The 17888-nt window shown below is 44.7% G+C and overlaps 1 protein-coding gene across 1 annotated transcript; it reads left to right on the top strand.

The window, feature by feature from the left end:
• The first annotated feature begins 981 nt into the window (after window positions 1–981).
• On the top strand, window positions 982–14578 carry LOC115636114 (ficolin-2-like). The gene is made up of 10 exons (XM_030535834.1): window positions 982–1139; window positions 4592–4705; window positions 4997–5050; window positions 6684–6719; window positions 7238–7273; window positions 7916–7951; window positions 8464–8591; window positions 9929–10058; window positions 12579–12713; window positions 14029–14578. Exons 1-10 carry the CDS (start codon window positions 1058–1060, stop codon window positions 14274–14276), a joined length of 999 nt encoding a protein of 332 aa, XP_030391694.1. The 5' UTR covers window positions 982–1057; the 3' UTR covers window positions 14277–14578.
• The last annotated feature ends 3310 nt before the right edge of the window (window positions 14579–17888 follow it).

The raw sequence follows: 17888 nt of genomic DNA, 5'->3' as shown, positions 1-17888 counted from the left end.
TCATTCCTTTAATTTCAATTTAACTACTCAGATGAACTAGACTTCACAGGACAGGTTTCTAAATGCTTCTCTAACCTGACCAGGATATTACAACTATGCCACCCCCAAGCAGGATTCCTTGATGAGCAAAACAGTGACAAAAACTGGATGAAAAATACCTTGTCTGGTTAGTGTCTGCCTTGGTGCACTACGTATCTGGATCCCCGCAAGTTGTGGTCCTTCAGAACCAGGGGGTGCTAATAGTCCAAATGTTTTTTTTTAGACACCTGCCACAGGAAGGTGGTGGTTGTTCTGTTGTTGGGTATTTATTCAGGGCCTGATCCAAGCCTACTGAAATCAATGGGAGGGTTTCCACTAATTTCAGTGTTCCTCAGATCCTAAAGCAGGTGGGACAGTCCATTAGGAAGAATCTTTACATCATGAGACTTAATGACTCTCTGGAAGGTGCTCACACACCAAGGTGATGGGCCTGATAGACGAACCTGAACAGAGCAGAATACAAATGTGTATGTGTATGACTGAAATTATGCAAATACCCAGAGCATGGATGGATATTGCTGCTGCCTTATAAAGGGCAAGAGATTTGAATGTGGTAACCACTTATACAGGATCTGCTGCATGAAAGTGACTTGCCTGAGGTGTATTTAATTCCTTAGTTGTGGGTTAGTTCCTCAGTATTTTGGAATTAAGCTCCTAAAAGCCCTCCCCCCCACCCCCGACAGCTCTACTTTCAGTGTAAATCCCTTGGCTCTCAAAAGGAAAACCAGAAGAATGGAGTCAGAAGGCCACAGGAGGTTTTATATTTACAAAAAAAAAAAAGTGTTAACTCTTTTGAGGATTTCCCTGCATCCAGGTGGCAACATTTCCTGTACAATGATCCCAGCAGGTAAAAAAACTGGACTTTGGAGACTGGCTGAGGAGACTGAGAAGTCAGGGGTGGAGCTTAATATTATTATTTGTATTGCCTGGAAAAGTCTCTCAGCTCTGAAATGCTAAAGCAGAGGAGAGGGCAGTGAGGAGACAAGTGGAGCTGCCGTTGCAGAGACCAGCACCAGCCATGGGGAGAGCTGCCCAGCAAACCCTCCTCGCCTTACTCTGTCTAGCAGCAGCGGTTTGTCAGGCTCAGGACACCTGCCCAGGTGAGTGAGGAACAAAGCTGTTACCTTTTAACAACATGGGTCTGACTAGCTACTTTGCAGTAGATACTGTCCACTCCTGATAGTGAAGCGCCACTGTAGACTCGCCTGCAGTGAGGTCACATGAAGAGGACACCAGGCCAAGGAGTCTGGCACAGTTCATCTCATGGGGTTTCCAAGAAATACTCCCCATAGGAGAGAGGAATTTGTGTGTGTGTGTGGGGGGGCAGGATCCCAGCCTCCAAACTCCAGAGAACTGTGGAGAAAGGAAGCTTCTCCATGCTCCTCAGCAGCATGGCTCTCTGAATGGCAACCACATCATGCCTACCCCTTACTATTCCTCTCTGGGAAGGGAATGCTGTAGAGTTGGAATTCAAGTTGATGGGAAATTCCTTGGGTCCCAAACAGAGCATGTTGCAGGGACCATCTGCCCCCTTAGTTCCATTCCCTCATTAGCCCAGATCCAGGGGCCCTATCACATAGAGAGGACTTTCCGCTGATTTCTGAGGAGGAACGGGGAACACACATGATACAGCAGAGCTCTGAATGGGGAGGAACTGGACACATCAAACTCAGTTCATAGCTTCCAGCTTCTCCCCATTAGTATTAGACTCTTCTCCAGGCTGTGGCAGACCTGAGGACATGGGGATGAGGGAGCCAAAGCTGTAAAATCCCCGGTTACTAAGACTCCCCTTCTCAAAACAAGACCATCTCAAATATCATCCCCAGTTGCTCCAATTCTGGCTGATTAACAATCCTCATGAAATCAAACACTTGCTTATGTGCCAGTCCCCACAAAGCCAATGTATGGGCTACACAACACTGTTTCCTTGTTCCCTTGCCCCTGGGAGGTATTATTCAGAGTCTTGCAACTGATGTGGAATGTAGAATAAGGGGGAAAATGCAGCTGTACTAATGCACATACAAAACAGTCCCCTTTAGATTAAGGTTCCATTATTAAACAATTAATAAATGATTAACATGTTTTAATACATGGCTTGTCTATGGTTACAGATTGTTCTAGAGTCCATTAAGTCAATGGGGTGCATACCATGGCTTATAACAGGAATCCCCAACGTGGCGCCCGCGTACTGGCTGGCGGATGAGCATCTGCCAAAATGCCACCAAAATGCCATCATCCTGAGGCACCACTGCCGAAATGCCGCCGAATCTTGTCGGCATTTAGGCGGATGCTCGACTGCCACCATGGTCCTTCGTCTGGTGCCCGCCAGACGAAAAAGTTTGGGGACCACTGGCTTATAATAATCAATAATATGAATGATTATTTGCTGTAACAAACCTTTGAATAAAACCATCTATAACATCTTCTACTGATGTGTTTAGAACCATCTATAACACATGCTACTTGTGTTTTTAATGTGCTTATAACATCTCTTCAACATTTATAAATGGCACCTTAGTACAAAGGATGCACCAAAAGATACTGTTTGGTTACAGGCTCTGTTACTCTGTGCACTTGGATAGAAGTAGCTCGGAAAACTGTTTTTTTTTTAATTTTCTTCTTCCATACAGACTTGCATTTATTGAACTAGTTGGTGGTGGATAGTTTTTATTGCAGGTTCAGGTTGCTATAAGTCAACAGAGGTGCAGTTGTTAATCTTCATTCCATTCTATTCTTCCACAGACTTTCAGTTCAGAAAGTACTTTAAAGTGTTCAAGACTTGGAATTTTCTAACATGTTACATATAGTTAAATCACCACTCTTAATACACATTCTTGTATAAACCTCATTCCTAGATCACCTTCACAAATGGCTTTCAGTATGTAACAACTAAAAGCTACAGTTAAAGGGTAGAGATACTAACCTATAAGTTACATCACCTACACAGAAATTGAAAACAGGGAAATGAACAGTAAAACCACCAGTGAACAATTTCCAAGCAGAATCCTAGGCTCAAAACATGCTTCTCACACATCACATTTCCTATGTGTTGTAATGTTGGCACTTTCTGCTTGGAGGAAGTTGCTGATGTCTTTATTGTTCATTTCCCTGTTTTCCTTATTTGCACAGGAATGTCTTGTATGGGTTAGTAACTGTAACTTTCTCACAATGTGTTTTATAAAATGTTTCTGATTCTTTTTCTAACCCTGACCCTGCTGTTATATCAACTTACCGTTGCTGTGTTCATGGCACACACAGAGAGAGTTAGAACCCCTTAGAACTTAAAGTGACAGCTTGTAATTTTAACACAGCTGTCAATACATCAAAGTTTCAGCTAGATGAATTGGTGTAAATTGGCAAAACTCCCCTGAAGTCAATTTGCCAGTTTACAACAGCTGACGATCTGATCCTTTGCCCCTTTCTTTCCAGCAATCTTGTTTTGAAACCTACTGTTCACACAATGAAGGACTGTCATGGTCAAGTACTGTTCAGGCAGTCCTCGACTTTATGATGAACGGCACTTAAAAATTTCTGAATTTACATCCTGATTTGACTTAGAATAATTGGTTTAGACTTTATGAAGCTTGGTCCCACAGTTGAGTGGATTGTGGTTCTGAGTTATGATGTTTCGCTTTATGATGCAATTTTCAGGAACCAACTGTGTCGTAAGTCCGAGGACTGCCTGTACAGTGTTAAAGATTTGCCATGTTTAAATGTAATATAATCTCTGAAATCATGGATGAAATCATCTTTACTTCATGCAGGTGTCATGAAGATAACACCCCCATGTCCCCTTCATCGTCTTTACTAGAGGGACCAAAGGGTTTGTTTTTTAAACTTCTTTTTCTAACGGACAACTTTTAAATAATTATATCTCATACTAATGGACTTCTCAGAAGCTCCATTCTGTGCTCAGAATTAGTGCTATAAATTTGAGGATGATGAATTACATGACACATGCAAAGAATCCTGTGGCACCTTATAGACTAACAGACGTTTTGGAGCATGAGCTTTCGTGGGTGAATACCCACTTCCTCAGATGCATGTAATGGCACATGACACATATGTAAGAAGGAGGTTTATTCTCTGCTTTAAATGCAAATCTCAGTGTAGTCTGGACTATAGAAGCTCTTGAAATTTCAGTCTGTGAGCAAGAGGAAATATGGACTGAGAGAACAGGAGAGTTTGAACCACAGAGGGACAGGCCAGAAAACCCACAGCTGGACAGGGAGTTTGGGGCAGAGGCTTTCCACTCTGACCCTAGCTTCCCCTAAGGTCCAAAGAAGATTCTTCTGCAGCCCCTCCCCAGTGGGAGCCACAGAGGCACTCTGGGGTTGGGCTCAGAAGGTCAAGGGGCTTTTTCCTCCTACTTGTGCCTGTAGAATCTCACGAGCAAGCCTTGGTACCTACACTGCTTGTTTGTATATGCCTTTCTAGTCAAGCAAAGGGCTTTGTTAGATCTCACATGTGGATCATGCTTCCGCCTGGAATTCACAATTTGCAGAACATCTCACATCCTGTGTCTCTGATAAAGATTATTTTATGTCTCCAGAAGTGAAAATGGTGGGTCTCAGTGGTAACGAGAGGCTCGCTATTCTGCAAGGATGCCCTGGAGTTCCTGGTGCCACAGGTCCCAAAGGAGAACCCGGAGCTGAAGGAAAGAGAGGTACGTTCCTCAGCCCTGAGGGAGAATCGGCTTTGGATGGTGCAGGCACAAACATGAATCACTCAATAAATAACCGTAGTGTTGCTGATAAAAATCTTGCATATAATTTACATAGTCTTTTAGCAATATCATCCACTGATGAAAATTGGCTTGGTTCCATTCGCTTCAGTGTCCTTTTACATTACCTGAGGATTAAGCCAGGAAGGGTAGAATTGGGAGCTCAGGTCTGTTCTAATTTCTTTTGTGTTTGAATATATATAAAATGTTTAAATTCATTCTCTGTGTTTGTAGGAGAAAAGGGAACTCAGGGGAGCCCTGGGAAGATGGGACCAGCTGGGGAGAAAGGTAAAGTAATAAAAAGGCCAAGTAAATTTGTTTCACTACCATCAAATAATTTTTAACATTTGAATTTTCCTTTTATGAAACATTTAACAATCCCCCTCCCCACATCTCCCTCTCAGTTTAGAGCATGAACTGAATCAAATTTAGGCCTCGCTTTGTTTTATGACTCACTCATGAAGTGTTCCTGATTGCTAAGAATGTATCTGTTATCCCTGGTACCCTATGCAGCCCCCCACGCGGGTGCTGTGAGGTGCCCCAGGCCTCCCCCATCCCCAGGGTCTGGGATGCAGGAGACATGAGGAGACACTTTTGGGGGCCCCAGAGGCCCAGAGTGACCTGGGGGATTAGCAGGGGGCTGTGAGCAGCCCACTCCACTTCCCCAGCCATGTCACTCAAGGGTGAGGGTTTGGGGGAAGGAATCTCCCCCCACTCCACTCACCGGCAGTGGCCAGTGAGAGTAGGGGGTGGCCCTTTCCACAACCTGAGCGACATGGCTGGGGCTGCGTCTCTCCGCTTCCCACCACCCGTGAGTGTGGGGGGTGATCCTTTCCCCGCACTCACCAGCGGCGGGAAGCGGAGCACCGCGGCTGGGAGCTGGTGGAGTCAGAGTGGGCTGGGGCCAGGTTGCTCCACTTCCTGCCACTGCCAGTGAGTGCGGGGTCACTGGGGGAAGAGGTGGAATGGGGGTGGGCCGGAGGAGGAGCAGAGGGGAAGGGGTAAGAGGCAGGCGGAGGGAATTGTCTGGGACCCCACCCCCCCTAGGGATGGCCCTGCCCCTTGCAGGGGGGGCTGGCCAAGGTATAGAACTGGTCGCAGGGGCTGGTGCTGCTGCATATGCAGCACACAGCTGCCTAGGGCACCATGAAATTTAGGGTAATTTGGTGTCCCAAATTTCATGGTGCCCTATGCAGCTGCGTATGCTTAAGCATGGCCCTGCCCTGGTGTTCACCAAATTATTCTCAGCCCCTGGCTGTTTTGTGAAATGGTTGCTACAAGCATTGGTAGTTTATGGTGTGGAGTCACGTGATATAGTTTCCACTCCCTGAATAGTTGACTGAAACCTTTTAATATGAGAGTGACGACTGAAGAACTTCCGGTATGAATTCATGCAGTCTGTAGGACAAGTAAGTAGTTTCATTAATACTAGCAATGATCTAAATATTCACAAACAGCAAATAGTTGGACTCCATTGAATGGACACTAATTACATTTTGGCCCATTTTTTTCACAAACAAATTCACAGATCTGTATTTTCAGTATTCACCCAGCTCTTATCCCAGTAGAACCCCACTTGTAAGCTTTATAGACTCATAGACTCATAGACTCTAGGACTGGAAGGGACCTCGAGAGGTCATCAAGTCCAGTCCCCTGCCCTCATGGCAGGACCAAATACTGTCTAGACCATCCCTAATAGACATTTATCTAACCTACTCTTAAATATCTCCAGAGATGGAGATTCCACAACTTCCCTAGGCAATCTATTCCAGTGTTTAACTACCCTGACAGTTAGGAACTTTTTCCTAATGTCCAACCTAAATCTCCCTTGCTGCAATTTAAGCCCATTGCTTCTTGTTTTAAGCCCATTGCTTTCCTTGAGATTCCTACGTCTCTGTTCATTCTTTCCGTTTTCCACCAGGAGCGAAGGGTGACATTGGTGTTCCTGGTCTGAAAGGTAAGACACCTCCAACAATTTTAGCTTGTTGATCTCTATGCCTGTCTTTTAGGTGTTACCCAGAGTGATAGAGACTGAGTCAGTAGGGACTGCAGTTGTGACATGCCAAGAGTTTTCCAAAAGAGCTTGGCACCCAATGCGTCCCAGAGTCAATGAGAGTTGGGCACTTAACTTTTTTGGTCTCCTTTGGAAATTCCAGCCTTCACCTCAGAAATTAAAAAACACCACCCCCTCATACACACTATTTTCTCAAATTACCCTCTCAACTGTACCCATTCAACTCGGAAGAAGTCAGTGGGGTGGCACTGATGTGAAAAAGAATTTGGCCCTCTCTCCTCTGTGTCACGCTTATCAAACTCTGGAAGGGTTAATACTTTTTTCCATGGGGTGATGTCGGGGGAACTTGGGTTTTACGCCAACATGGAATTAAAAACAAATGCTGGGATGAGTACTCAGATCAGGATGCTGTCTCTTGGCTGTGTAATGATTTGTTGCCGTGTGTTTTTGGGTGTTTTTAGGAGATAAAGGAGACATTGGAGTACCTGGAACTATAAGTAAGAACATCTACAATTTCTTTTATGGCAAGACTATAATTTGATTTCATTTTAAAAGCAGTACACTTGATCCTCACAGGAAACTTTCAGAGTGCAATATGTTTGCAGACAATACTGAATTTGGTAATATCCCTGGAGCTGAGGAGCTATCCAAGAGTGTGAAAAAAACCTTGACCTCTAAATTAGCCATGAGCATGGGTTGTCACATGTGCATCTGTGTTTGGATCCAGAACTGATCTCCCCTGAAAGTTTGGGGAGGCTCACATCACAGCCAATGTGTGAAATTGTACATCTTTGGTGCAGAAGGAACTAAAGGGATAAAATTTATTTCAAATCCTGCAATTGCCTGAATGTTTCCCAGCTTGTGAAGAATGTTAAGTAAGGTGTAAGTGGATGTTATTTTTATGGATGGGGTTGTGAGAAGTAAAATCTGTGGTTGGAGAGAATGTAAGGACACTGATCTTTGTCTAGGGAAGGACTTGTCTCCAAATACTGGTACCTGGAGTCAGAGATGAGTTAAGATGCTTTACTGTCTCTTAACTCATGATACATACATGCCTTGTGGCCTGAGCAGGAGTTTAGGAAAATAACATTCTTTTCCTGGTTTCAAACCCCCTCCCTTGTGTTTTCCTTTCTGAACAGCCGAGAAGGAGCTGGAGGACATACACTGTAAGACAGGTGAGTGTTTCCTAGAATCATATTACATGAGCTGTTCAACGCATCCCATTCAAGGGACCTGAAGCTCAGCTCACAATGCAAAGACACAGTCGAAGGTGCTTGCAATTCATTCTGACTTCTGTAGCAACTAGTGGAATTGACACCTGTTTCTGCTATGTTAGCATTATTGACTTGAGGTTCAGTTATACCAGAAACCTTACTGACTGTAATACAAGCAGGTAATCCTGTAAAATAGGCTAGTGACTAAAACCCACTGTGGTTCTTTGTGTATATTACCATATGAAGTCTGAAGGAGTTAGTTTCATCGGGAATGCACCGTTTTGCTGCTGTCTTTTTAGCCAGGAGTCAGGACTTAGGAAGCTGGTTAAACACAAATCCAGCACTCCAGGGTTTGGAAACTCCAAAGACAACTATTTGAAATTCCTAGTTCCTTGAAAAGGGATCAGTGCTGCTCGTGAAATTATCTGTTCCAGCAACATTTATTTATAACATTAAATTACCATCCTCTCCAGGAGCGAAGAACTGCAAGGAGCTGTTAGCCAAAGGGAAAATCATGAGCGGCTGGTACACCATTTACCCGCATGACTGTAATGCTATGACCGTGCTGTGTGACATGGACACAGATGGAGGTGGATGGATAGTAAGTGAGAGCAAATTATGAAGTGCCCATTCTTGCGGCCATCAAAGCCAATGCAAATCATTGCTGAATCCCACAGGGAGTGGGATGGGGCCAAGGGTTTGCTCAAACAAGTCAGTTCCTAGAAAGGACATCAACCGCGTGAAGGCATTCGTAACCCTTGTTGAAAATGAAATCTATTTTTTTGCGCTGTCCCAGTGATACATGTTTGCTAGGAGCAGGACTTCAAACAGAAATTTTCCAACTTGTCAGTGTGTTTAAGATAAAACTGAGGCTGAGCTGGGAGCTGGTTTAAATCTGTTCCATTAGCATTTGGGGAAGGAGGAGGTGCACAAGATGAGGAAAAAAGCGAAGAGCTGATGGGGTTAAGGGAGTGAGGTCTTACAGGTTCTGGTTACCTTTGTATCCAATACCTATAGTACTATAAAAGGAAAACTCCATAGTCCATTGTGTTAAATGGGGTTGAAAGAGGAGGGAAAATATGTACAATGCAGAGGAATTCTGTTTCAGTAAGATTTCAGAATTTGGCATATTTACAAATCAGAATTAAACTTGAAAATTTTAAAATTCTCCAGAGGAATCTTCTTTTATTGTTGTTGTTGTTGTTGTTGTTTTGTTTTGGATCAATCAAAAATGCTTGATTTAGGTATCAGTACAAATGTGTCATTTTGATGACTTTTGTTTATATTATAATTAATAGTTACAAAAGGTTGAGGAATTCAATACAATTTTATGAAGCATTTCAATTCAATGGAACTGCATTTTTTGACTAGCTTTTAATATTTTTTTCTTTTAATTTCCAATTTCCTTGTTAAACCTATTAACACAGCAGTGAGAGGATTTCCCTTTTTGGTTTAAGGCACCAGGTGCTCAGAAAGTTTCACTTGCATAACTTGAACATGGCTGTAGACAAGATCCTTACTGGTAATTTTTGTCCACAGCTGCTATCTTCTAACGCTTACTTTTTCCTTGTGTACAAGTCATTCCTTAGCTTTCCAGCATGTAAGAGGTGAAATTGTATTTGTTCATTGCTTTAGACTTCTATTGGTGGGCTCGATGCAGAAAGTCACGGGTGAGATTCTATGGCCTGTGTATGAGGACACCTTCTTGACTTTAAAACCTATGAATCTATTACAGCATCTATCCACTTTGTCAATTCTCAAAACAGATGAAAATAAGTACCAGTAATTAAATACCAATCTGAGCTCTCATATATATCCTGCGAGGCAGAGTAGAATTTGACTAGTTTAATAGTGATTGCTGATGCTTTAAAATTCTGCTGTGTGCCCTTGCTTTGTTCAGGACAGAAACTGACCAGCATCCCTTTCATTTCCCTGCAGGTTTTCCAGAAGCGGGCAGATGGTTCCGTGGACTTTTTCCGTGACTGGAATTCATACAAGAGAGGTTTTGGCAGCCGGCTGTCAGAATTCTGGCTGGGAAATGACAATATTCACCTATTAACCTCTTTTGGTAATTAAATAACGTGCATCGTCTGCACTTTCCCCCACCAAGTTCTCTCTATAAACTTGATTGTAGAGCGTTCTCTTTGTAACTTTAACTAGGCTCTCTGAAAAGGAAAAGAATAGTCCAGTCATATGTCAGCTACTGACTTTCCTTGTTGTGTGTTTCCCTAGAGAGAGACGGATTTAAGGTGGCGGCTGTGACAGGTTCACCCTGGCGTGCCCCCTGGAACTGGGGTACCACTGAGCCCTCTGACTCACCAGTCTGGTCTCCCTCTCAGCACTGTGCTGCTGTGCCAGGCCATAGACCGCTCCCAGTCCTACACTCCCACCAGCATTCGTACAGGCAGGGACACACCCAGCTGCAGTTACATGCAGGCTTTGGCCAGCCACCGCATGAACCAACAATAGAGAGGCTGCAGCCAAAATTACCCCTGGCTTTCCAGCCTAGGACTCCAGATCTGTACTGTCCTGCCCCGCTCAAAACCCTGACCAATATGAATTTATTACTCGGTTCTCCTCTCCCTCAACGTGGAGAGGAATATGCAAACTTGTGGTAACCCAGCTGAGATTTTTCCCCAGAGACTTCACTTAAAAGCACACTGGTTTAGGTTAAAATATAAAACAAGTTTATGAACTACAAAAAGATAGATGTTAAATAATTGTAAGTGATAGCAAACTGATCAAAGCAGATTACCTAGTAAATAAACAAAAATGCAAACTAAGCTTAAGTAGAAGGGTAGGCTTTGAATTAACAATCTCTCACCTTGACTGATGATACAAGCAGGCTCACAGATTCTCAACCACAAACTGCACTTACTTTTCAGGTTGGGATCCCGACCCCTGTTTCAAGTCCTTTTCTTTCAGAGCTTGTCTCAGGTGTTCAGTTGTGGGGAGTAAAGAACAACCGATGATGTCACTCCTGGCCTTATCTAGCTTTAGCATATGGTGGGAATCCTTTGTTCAAAAAACAGTTCCCAGCCCAGTTTGTGGAAAAATACAGGTACCCAAAATGGAGCCCAGAGTCAGGTGGGCTGGTCACATGCCCTTGCAGAGTCATAGCAGCCATTACTTACAGGCTGTGTGGAGAGTTCTCAGGAAGGCTCACTGGGTGGCGGATGAGCTTCTCCTAAGGCCTACTGCTTTTCCTAATGGCCAATTATCTTGAAAAGGCCCTTCCCAACCAGCTGTCTATGCTGGAAGCATTTTGCCTCATGGGTGTAACGACATTTGAAACACAGATACATAGTCAATATTCATAACTTTAGATACAAACATGATACATCCATACAAATAGGATAATCATATTCCACAAATCATAACTTTTTGCAATGACACCTTACATGATCCATTTTGTACAAAATGCATCATAAGTACGCCATAATCATATTATAATATTACTATGGCAAATATGGGGCATGGTGCTAGAGCGGCTGCCATCCCATAATTCTTAAGGTGCAGTATAAATTCTGCACAAGAGTACAAAATGTTAAATGCTGGTAATAGAGGACATGCATGTTACAAAAAAGGTTCTTTTGTGGAATCTCATTGGACCAGCTAACACTGTAGCTCTGGTGGCTCTAGTCAAGTCCCGGCAAATAGTGATGAATCAAATGGTAAATATTCCTTGCCAGAAATTCCTATCTTCTAGTTATGAGACACGGATGGACCGGTTGACCAGAACATAGAACAGGGGTTCTCAAACTGGGGATCAGGACCCCTCAGGGGATCATGAGGTTATTAAATGGGAGGTTGTGAGCTGTCAGCCTCCACCCCAAACCCCGCTTTGCCTCCAGCATTTATAACAGTATTAAATATATAAAAAAGTGTGTTCAATTTATAAGGGGGGGTTGCACTCAGAGGTTTGCTATGTGGAAGAGGTCACCAGTACACAAGTTTGAGAACCACAAAACTAGAGGCATAAGAGCTATTCTGCTTATGCCCCTCTCCTCTAAAAATAATGCAGGAAATGTAGAGAAGCTTTTTTTTGCAAAATCTGGGCCTCCTGAGAACTCTCTTTCCAGCTGCCCAGAGCCCTTCTCTGTCCCTCCCCCAACCAGTTGATCAATCAAGTTTTCAACACATTAGCAACTCACCTTAAAAAGTCATCACTGCGCTGCAAGTAGGGGCTAATGAAACTGGTTTCAAATATCTTCTTGCTCAGCACCTAGCATTCAGGTATGCATAACCAGGGACGGTTTTGAGGGTTTCTTTATGGTTGCATCTAGTTCTTCTGGCACTGAGGATTCTAAGACATAAATGTAACTAAGATAAGAGATGCAACCTACTAGTCCAGGATGGGTGAGCAATGACTCCAGTGGAGAGGGGGAGGTTTTGTTGTCAAAGCTGAAGGGAAGGGTGCTGCTGGTTTGCCTCTTTTAGAGGTGAGGTGAAGTTGAAGGAACTGAAAAGCTGTGCCGGGTGACTAGGCTCAAATTCTTGGGTTCTGCCATACAAAACCCCCTCAAGATGCAAAATGTGACTGGCACCTGATGAGTTCTTTTCTTTCTTTCCAATTTGTTTCCATTAGGAACTAATGAACTTCGCATTGACCTCACAGATTTCGATAACAACCATGCGGTTGCCAAGTACAAGTCATTCAAAATTTTAGGAGAGACTGAAAATTACAAGCTGATTCTTGGAGATTTCCTTGGGGGTAATGCAGGTAGGTGCCATACATGGTCTCCACATTTCATAGCACAGAAAAATGCTACAATGCTCACTCTTCTGTTCTGCAGACTAAAAAATCCCCGTTCCCTCAGCCTCTCCTCATAAAGTCATGTGCCCCAGCCCCCTAATTATTTTCATTGCCCTCTGCTGGACTTTTTTGTCCACATCCCTTCTGTAGTGGGGGGCCCAAAACTGGATGCAGTACTCCAGGTGTGGCCTCACCAATGCTGAATAGAGGGGAATAATCACTTCCCTCGATCTGCTGGGAATGCTCCTACTAATACAGCCCAATATGCCATTGGCCTTCTTGGCAATAAGCGCACATAGGTGACTCAAATCCAGCTTCCCATCCACTGTAATCCCCAGGTCCTTTTCTGAAGAACTGCTGCTTAGCCAGTCGGTTCCCAGCCTGTAGCAGTGCATGAGATTCTTCCATTCTAAGTGCAGGACTCTGCACTTGTCCTTGTTGAATCAGATTTCTTTTGGCCCAATCCTCCAATTTGTCTAGGTCACTCTGGACCCTGTCCCTACCCTCCAGCGTATCTACCTCTCCCCGCGGCGTAGTGTCATTTGTGAACTTGTTGAGGGTAGAATTAATCCCATCATCCAGATCATTGATAAAATTGTTGAACAAAACTGGCATCAGGACATCAAGCCGTTGATCACTACCCGTTGAGCCTGACAATCTAGCCAGCTTTCTATCCACCTTATAGTCCATTCATCCAATCCATACTTTTTTAACTTGATCTTTGAAATGGTACTGTTATTGTTTATTTATATCATGATAGCACCTAGACAATCTAAGTGAGGTCACATATTGTTGTATTATCAGTTAGCAGGTGCTGTACATGGTAAGAGAAATGGGAACCTAAATAGACAAGACAAGGGTGCAAGTAAGGAAGAATGATTTACAGCTAAGGAACTGAAGTTCAGAGATATTATGATGGCCATTTTGCAGAGAGGCTTAAGGTACCCAACTCCCGTTGACTTTCTAGTGACTTGTCCCAGGTCACCCAGGAGGTTTGTGAAAAATCTGGGTAGAAAACCCAGAAATTCTGAATCCTAGTCAGGTGAATACCTGCACCTCAGAAGAGCTGGAGGTGGTATGTAACCCAGTGCCTGCTGCATCAGGAACCGAGATGGAAACAGTTAAATAGAGCTTCAGACTCCTGTCTATAGTTCAAGGGATTCTGAGTGCCTCACGAAAGGGGGAAATGGACAGCACGACTCCAGGAACGTTAGACTTGGCCAATGAGGAACTAAACCGCCTGCAACCTGCCATAAACAGTGATTTCATTTACTTTACGCAGGGGATTCGTTATCCGGCCACAACAACATGCTGTTCTCAACTAAAGACCGACAGCAAGATCCTGGTTCGAACAAATGTGCAACAACCTACAAAGGAGCCTGGTGGTACAGTAGCTGCCATAATTCCAACCTGAATGGGATGTATTGGCTGGGATCCCATAGCAGCTTTGCAGATGGTGTGAACTGGCAGGCAGGCAAAGGGTACAACTACTCCTACAAACGGTCCGAAATGAAATTCAGGCCTGTTTAGCCCAGCAGGAAGGCAGGTGATCACACGGCAGTGAATGTGTCACTGGAGTAAACTTATTTTGTATGCACCTACTTCTATCAATAATTTTGGGTTCCTTCCCCCTCTCCTTAAGATTGCTACTTTCTGCTGGTACCTGACTTGCTATTGCAGGCTGGTGCCAGCTGAGGTTTTTCATGGTTCAACTAGTGGCAGTGCAAGGTGGAGAGAGACAGAAATATGGATCAAAGGGTTTGAGAACAACTGGAAATCCTTCACACTCTGTCTGCTCTGCATTGCTGATTATTTTAAATAAAACATGTCTTTATAATACAACCAAGGCTGCACTTCTTTGTTTCCAGATAATTAGGGCTGACATAGGAATATCCTTCCAAGCAAGTGTCTGTTGTCCAGATAATGAGCATCCCCATTCTGCATTTTTATACAAAGGTCATGCGGAAGGGCTTCTGCAGGAGGGTAATGGTGTTTTGTTGGCCAGATTCTTACAGGTATTTAGGTGCCTGGGAGTTAGGTACCTAAATCTCTTTAACAATCTGGACCAGAGTGACTTAGGAACAGAAGTTTCATTAAAAGTCAATGACGTGTGTGCTTCTTAGTCATTCTACACTGCAGTAAAAAACCCATGACACCAAGTCTCAGAACCCGAGTCAGCTGAGGTTCGGGGTTCAGGCTGCAGGGCTAAAAATCCACCGTTTGCACTCGGCCTTGAGCCGCTCTGAGACTCTTCGTCCTTGCACGGTTTCAGAGCCCAGGCTCCAAACCAAGCCTAAATGCCCACACCGCAAGTCTTAGCCTGCAGCCCGAGCCCCATGAGCTGAAGTCTGCTGACCCGGGCCAGCCCCAACCGTGCTGCAGGTCTTTTATGAAAGTGTAGACGTACCTTTTGGGTAACAATTTCTTAAAAGTGCTAAGTGATATAGGAGCCTATGCCCCATTTTATAAAGGGATTTAAGTATTTAGGAGCCTTGATCCCATTGACATTCACTTTTGAAAATGGGCCCTAGGCTCCTCAGTCATTCAGATGCTTTTGAAACTCCCACCCATAATGTTGTTCATAACTGTACATTACAGCAAGGCAGCTCAGACATTTCTGGGGCCACTCGTGCTGGTCTCAAGCCCACAGGTGGAGAGTGGGGGAGGACAGGTCTGGCGGGACAGTGAAAGCTGAAGTAGGAACCTTCAGTTTGCCTCTTTTTGTTTTTTGTTTTTTTTGAGCTGCAGGTCTAAGTATAATTTTAATAAAAGGTTGTTGCAAGAGGCAGTCTGTGCTAGTCTCAATCAGGCTTCCTGGTGCTTTTGCTTTGTTTTTGTTTTGATTGTGGATATAGAATGCTTCATTTTGTTATCCGGTCACGCTTCTGTCTCTCCTCAGCAGAAGTTCCAGCCCTGTCCAATGTCATCCAAATTAGGTTGCTATTTTTTTAAAATCAAGAGAGACAAGGTGGGTGAGTGTAGCAGGGTGGGCTCAGTCCTGAAATGAGGACTGAGAACAGCTGGGGGAAGCTCAATCAGGGCTCAGCTGGCCCTGATAAGAGGGCTGGAGGCCAGGAGCTACAGGCTCTCTGTTGAGATAGAAGGACCTGGGTGCCTGGGAGCTCAGGGTACCTGATGCAGAGCAGGACTGGGGAGCGGCAGGAGGAGCTGGGGAACTCCAGCCTGGCAAATCCCCAGGCTGAGGCCTTGTTTAAGGCCTAAGCGGGTCCTGTGGTTGCAGAGGTGCAGCCTGGCAATAGGCAAAGGCAGCAGGTCCAACCCCCTTGCCAATGATGAGTGGCCATTACAGACTGCAGTCTGCCCCAGTGAGTGGGAGCTAGATGGTGACTGGCAGTAGCCACTGAGGCAAGGTGGAGATAGAGGGTTGGGGGTTCCCCTGAGAGGGGAGACCTGGAGTGCGGGGGTACTGCAGGAGCTAGAACACTGAGGTAAAGGGCACTGAGGTCTGGGAGGGACACGGGGGGCTAAGGCAAGGGAGACACTGGCCAGAAGGAGGCGCCCTGAGTGCTGAAGAACTAATTCCCAGGATGACCAGTGGGAGGTGCTACGGCGCTGAATTATCACTTGCTACAGTGAGGTAATATCTTCTATTGGACCAACTTCTGTTGGTGAAAGAGGCCTGAAGAAGAGTTCTGTGTAGCTTAGAAACTTGTCCCTTTCGCTAACCGAAGGCAATAAAAGATATTCCCTCACCCACCTTGTGTGTCTCGTAATCTGGGACCAGTACAGCTACACCAACACTGCACAGAACATTTGTAAAAATCCTTGAACTTTAAAACACTCTTTGTCTCACACTTCCCCCAGCTGAGTTGCACAATGTGTCATTGTTCTATATTGCCCTGGGGGTAAACAGCACAATCACATTCCAGCTGGTGTTCTGTCCACCCATACCCTTTCTCCAGCTGTTGTGAACACAGATAGGCTTCCTTTATTAAACTAGGCAGATTAATATTTATGAGTCCCTCGGTGCCTGCCTCCCGCTCTGTCCTACTAAATCTATTTTTGGCTTCTAGTGTTAAGTGGAAGGGAAGGAACTTGGGTAGTAGCCAGTGCTCTTACTGCCCTGATAAGACTCTTAAGGCTATTAACAATAAAACAAACCTTCCTGAAAACTCAGTCCATGCCAATAACTCTGGTGCAATCAGCCCTGAGGGAGCAGAACCAGGTAACTTAAGCACAGTTTATCTCACGGGGTTTCCAACAATTATTCCCCGCAGAAGAGAGGAGTTTGGGAGCAAAGGGGGCTAAGTCATATAGAAGCCAAAGCCCCATTTTCTAAAACGATTTAGGTACTTAGGAGTCTAGATCCCATTGACCTTCATTTTTGAAAATGGACCTTAGGCTCCTCAGTTACTTGCATACCCTAATGTTGTTCATAACTGTACGTTACAGCAGGGCAGCTGAACGATTTCTGGGCAGCTCATGCTGGTCTGAAACCCACAGGTGGGGTGTGGCGGAGGGCAGGCCTGGGGGCACAGTGAAAGCTGAGGTAGGAACCTTCAGTTTGCTTTTGGGGGGGCTGCATATCTGTTTTTTAAGTATAACTGTAATAAAAAAATTGTTCTAATGGCCAACCTGTGCTAGTCCCAACCAGGCCTCATGGTGCTTTTGCTTTGGTTTCTATTGTTACTAGTTTAATAGGCAAATGTTTATGGACACATTTTGAGAAGAGCATGATCCTGAAAGAGGAGGCAAATGCTAGGGGCAAGGAGAGCAACTGCACTGCACCTGGAAGACTCTCTCTGCCTTGCTTCCCTGGGATCAATTGCTCCAGTTCTGAGTGACCTCTTGGGCTGCTGGGATAAGGGGGATGGAAAGGTCTAAGGGCTGGTCTACACTGGAGGGGGGGTTGAGCTAAGATACGCAACTTCAGCTACGCTATTCACGTAGCTGAAGTCGAAGTTCCTTAGCTCAACTTACCTGGCCATCCTCACTGCGGCGAGTCGTCTGCTGTGGCGCCCCCATCGACGCTGCTCACGCCTCCTACCAAGGTGGAATACGGGCATCGATTTGCAGATTGATTTATCACATCTAGATGAGACACGATAAATCGATCCCTGACAGATCGATTACTACCCATCGATCCGGCGGGTAGTATAGACGTACCCTAAGTCTCCTACT

Source organism: Gopherus evgoodei, chromosome 16 (genome assembly GCF_007399415.2).
Source record: "Gopherus evgoodei ecotype Sinaloan lineage chromosome 16, rGopEvg1_v1.p, whole genome shotgun sequence".
Classification (NCBI taxonomy): Eukaryota; Metazoa; Chordata; order Testudines; family Testudinidae; genus Gopherus; species Gopherus evgoodei.
Note: the sequence above shows the minus strand (reverse complement) of the source record. Positions and strands in the feature narration are given on the sequence as shown.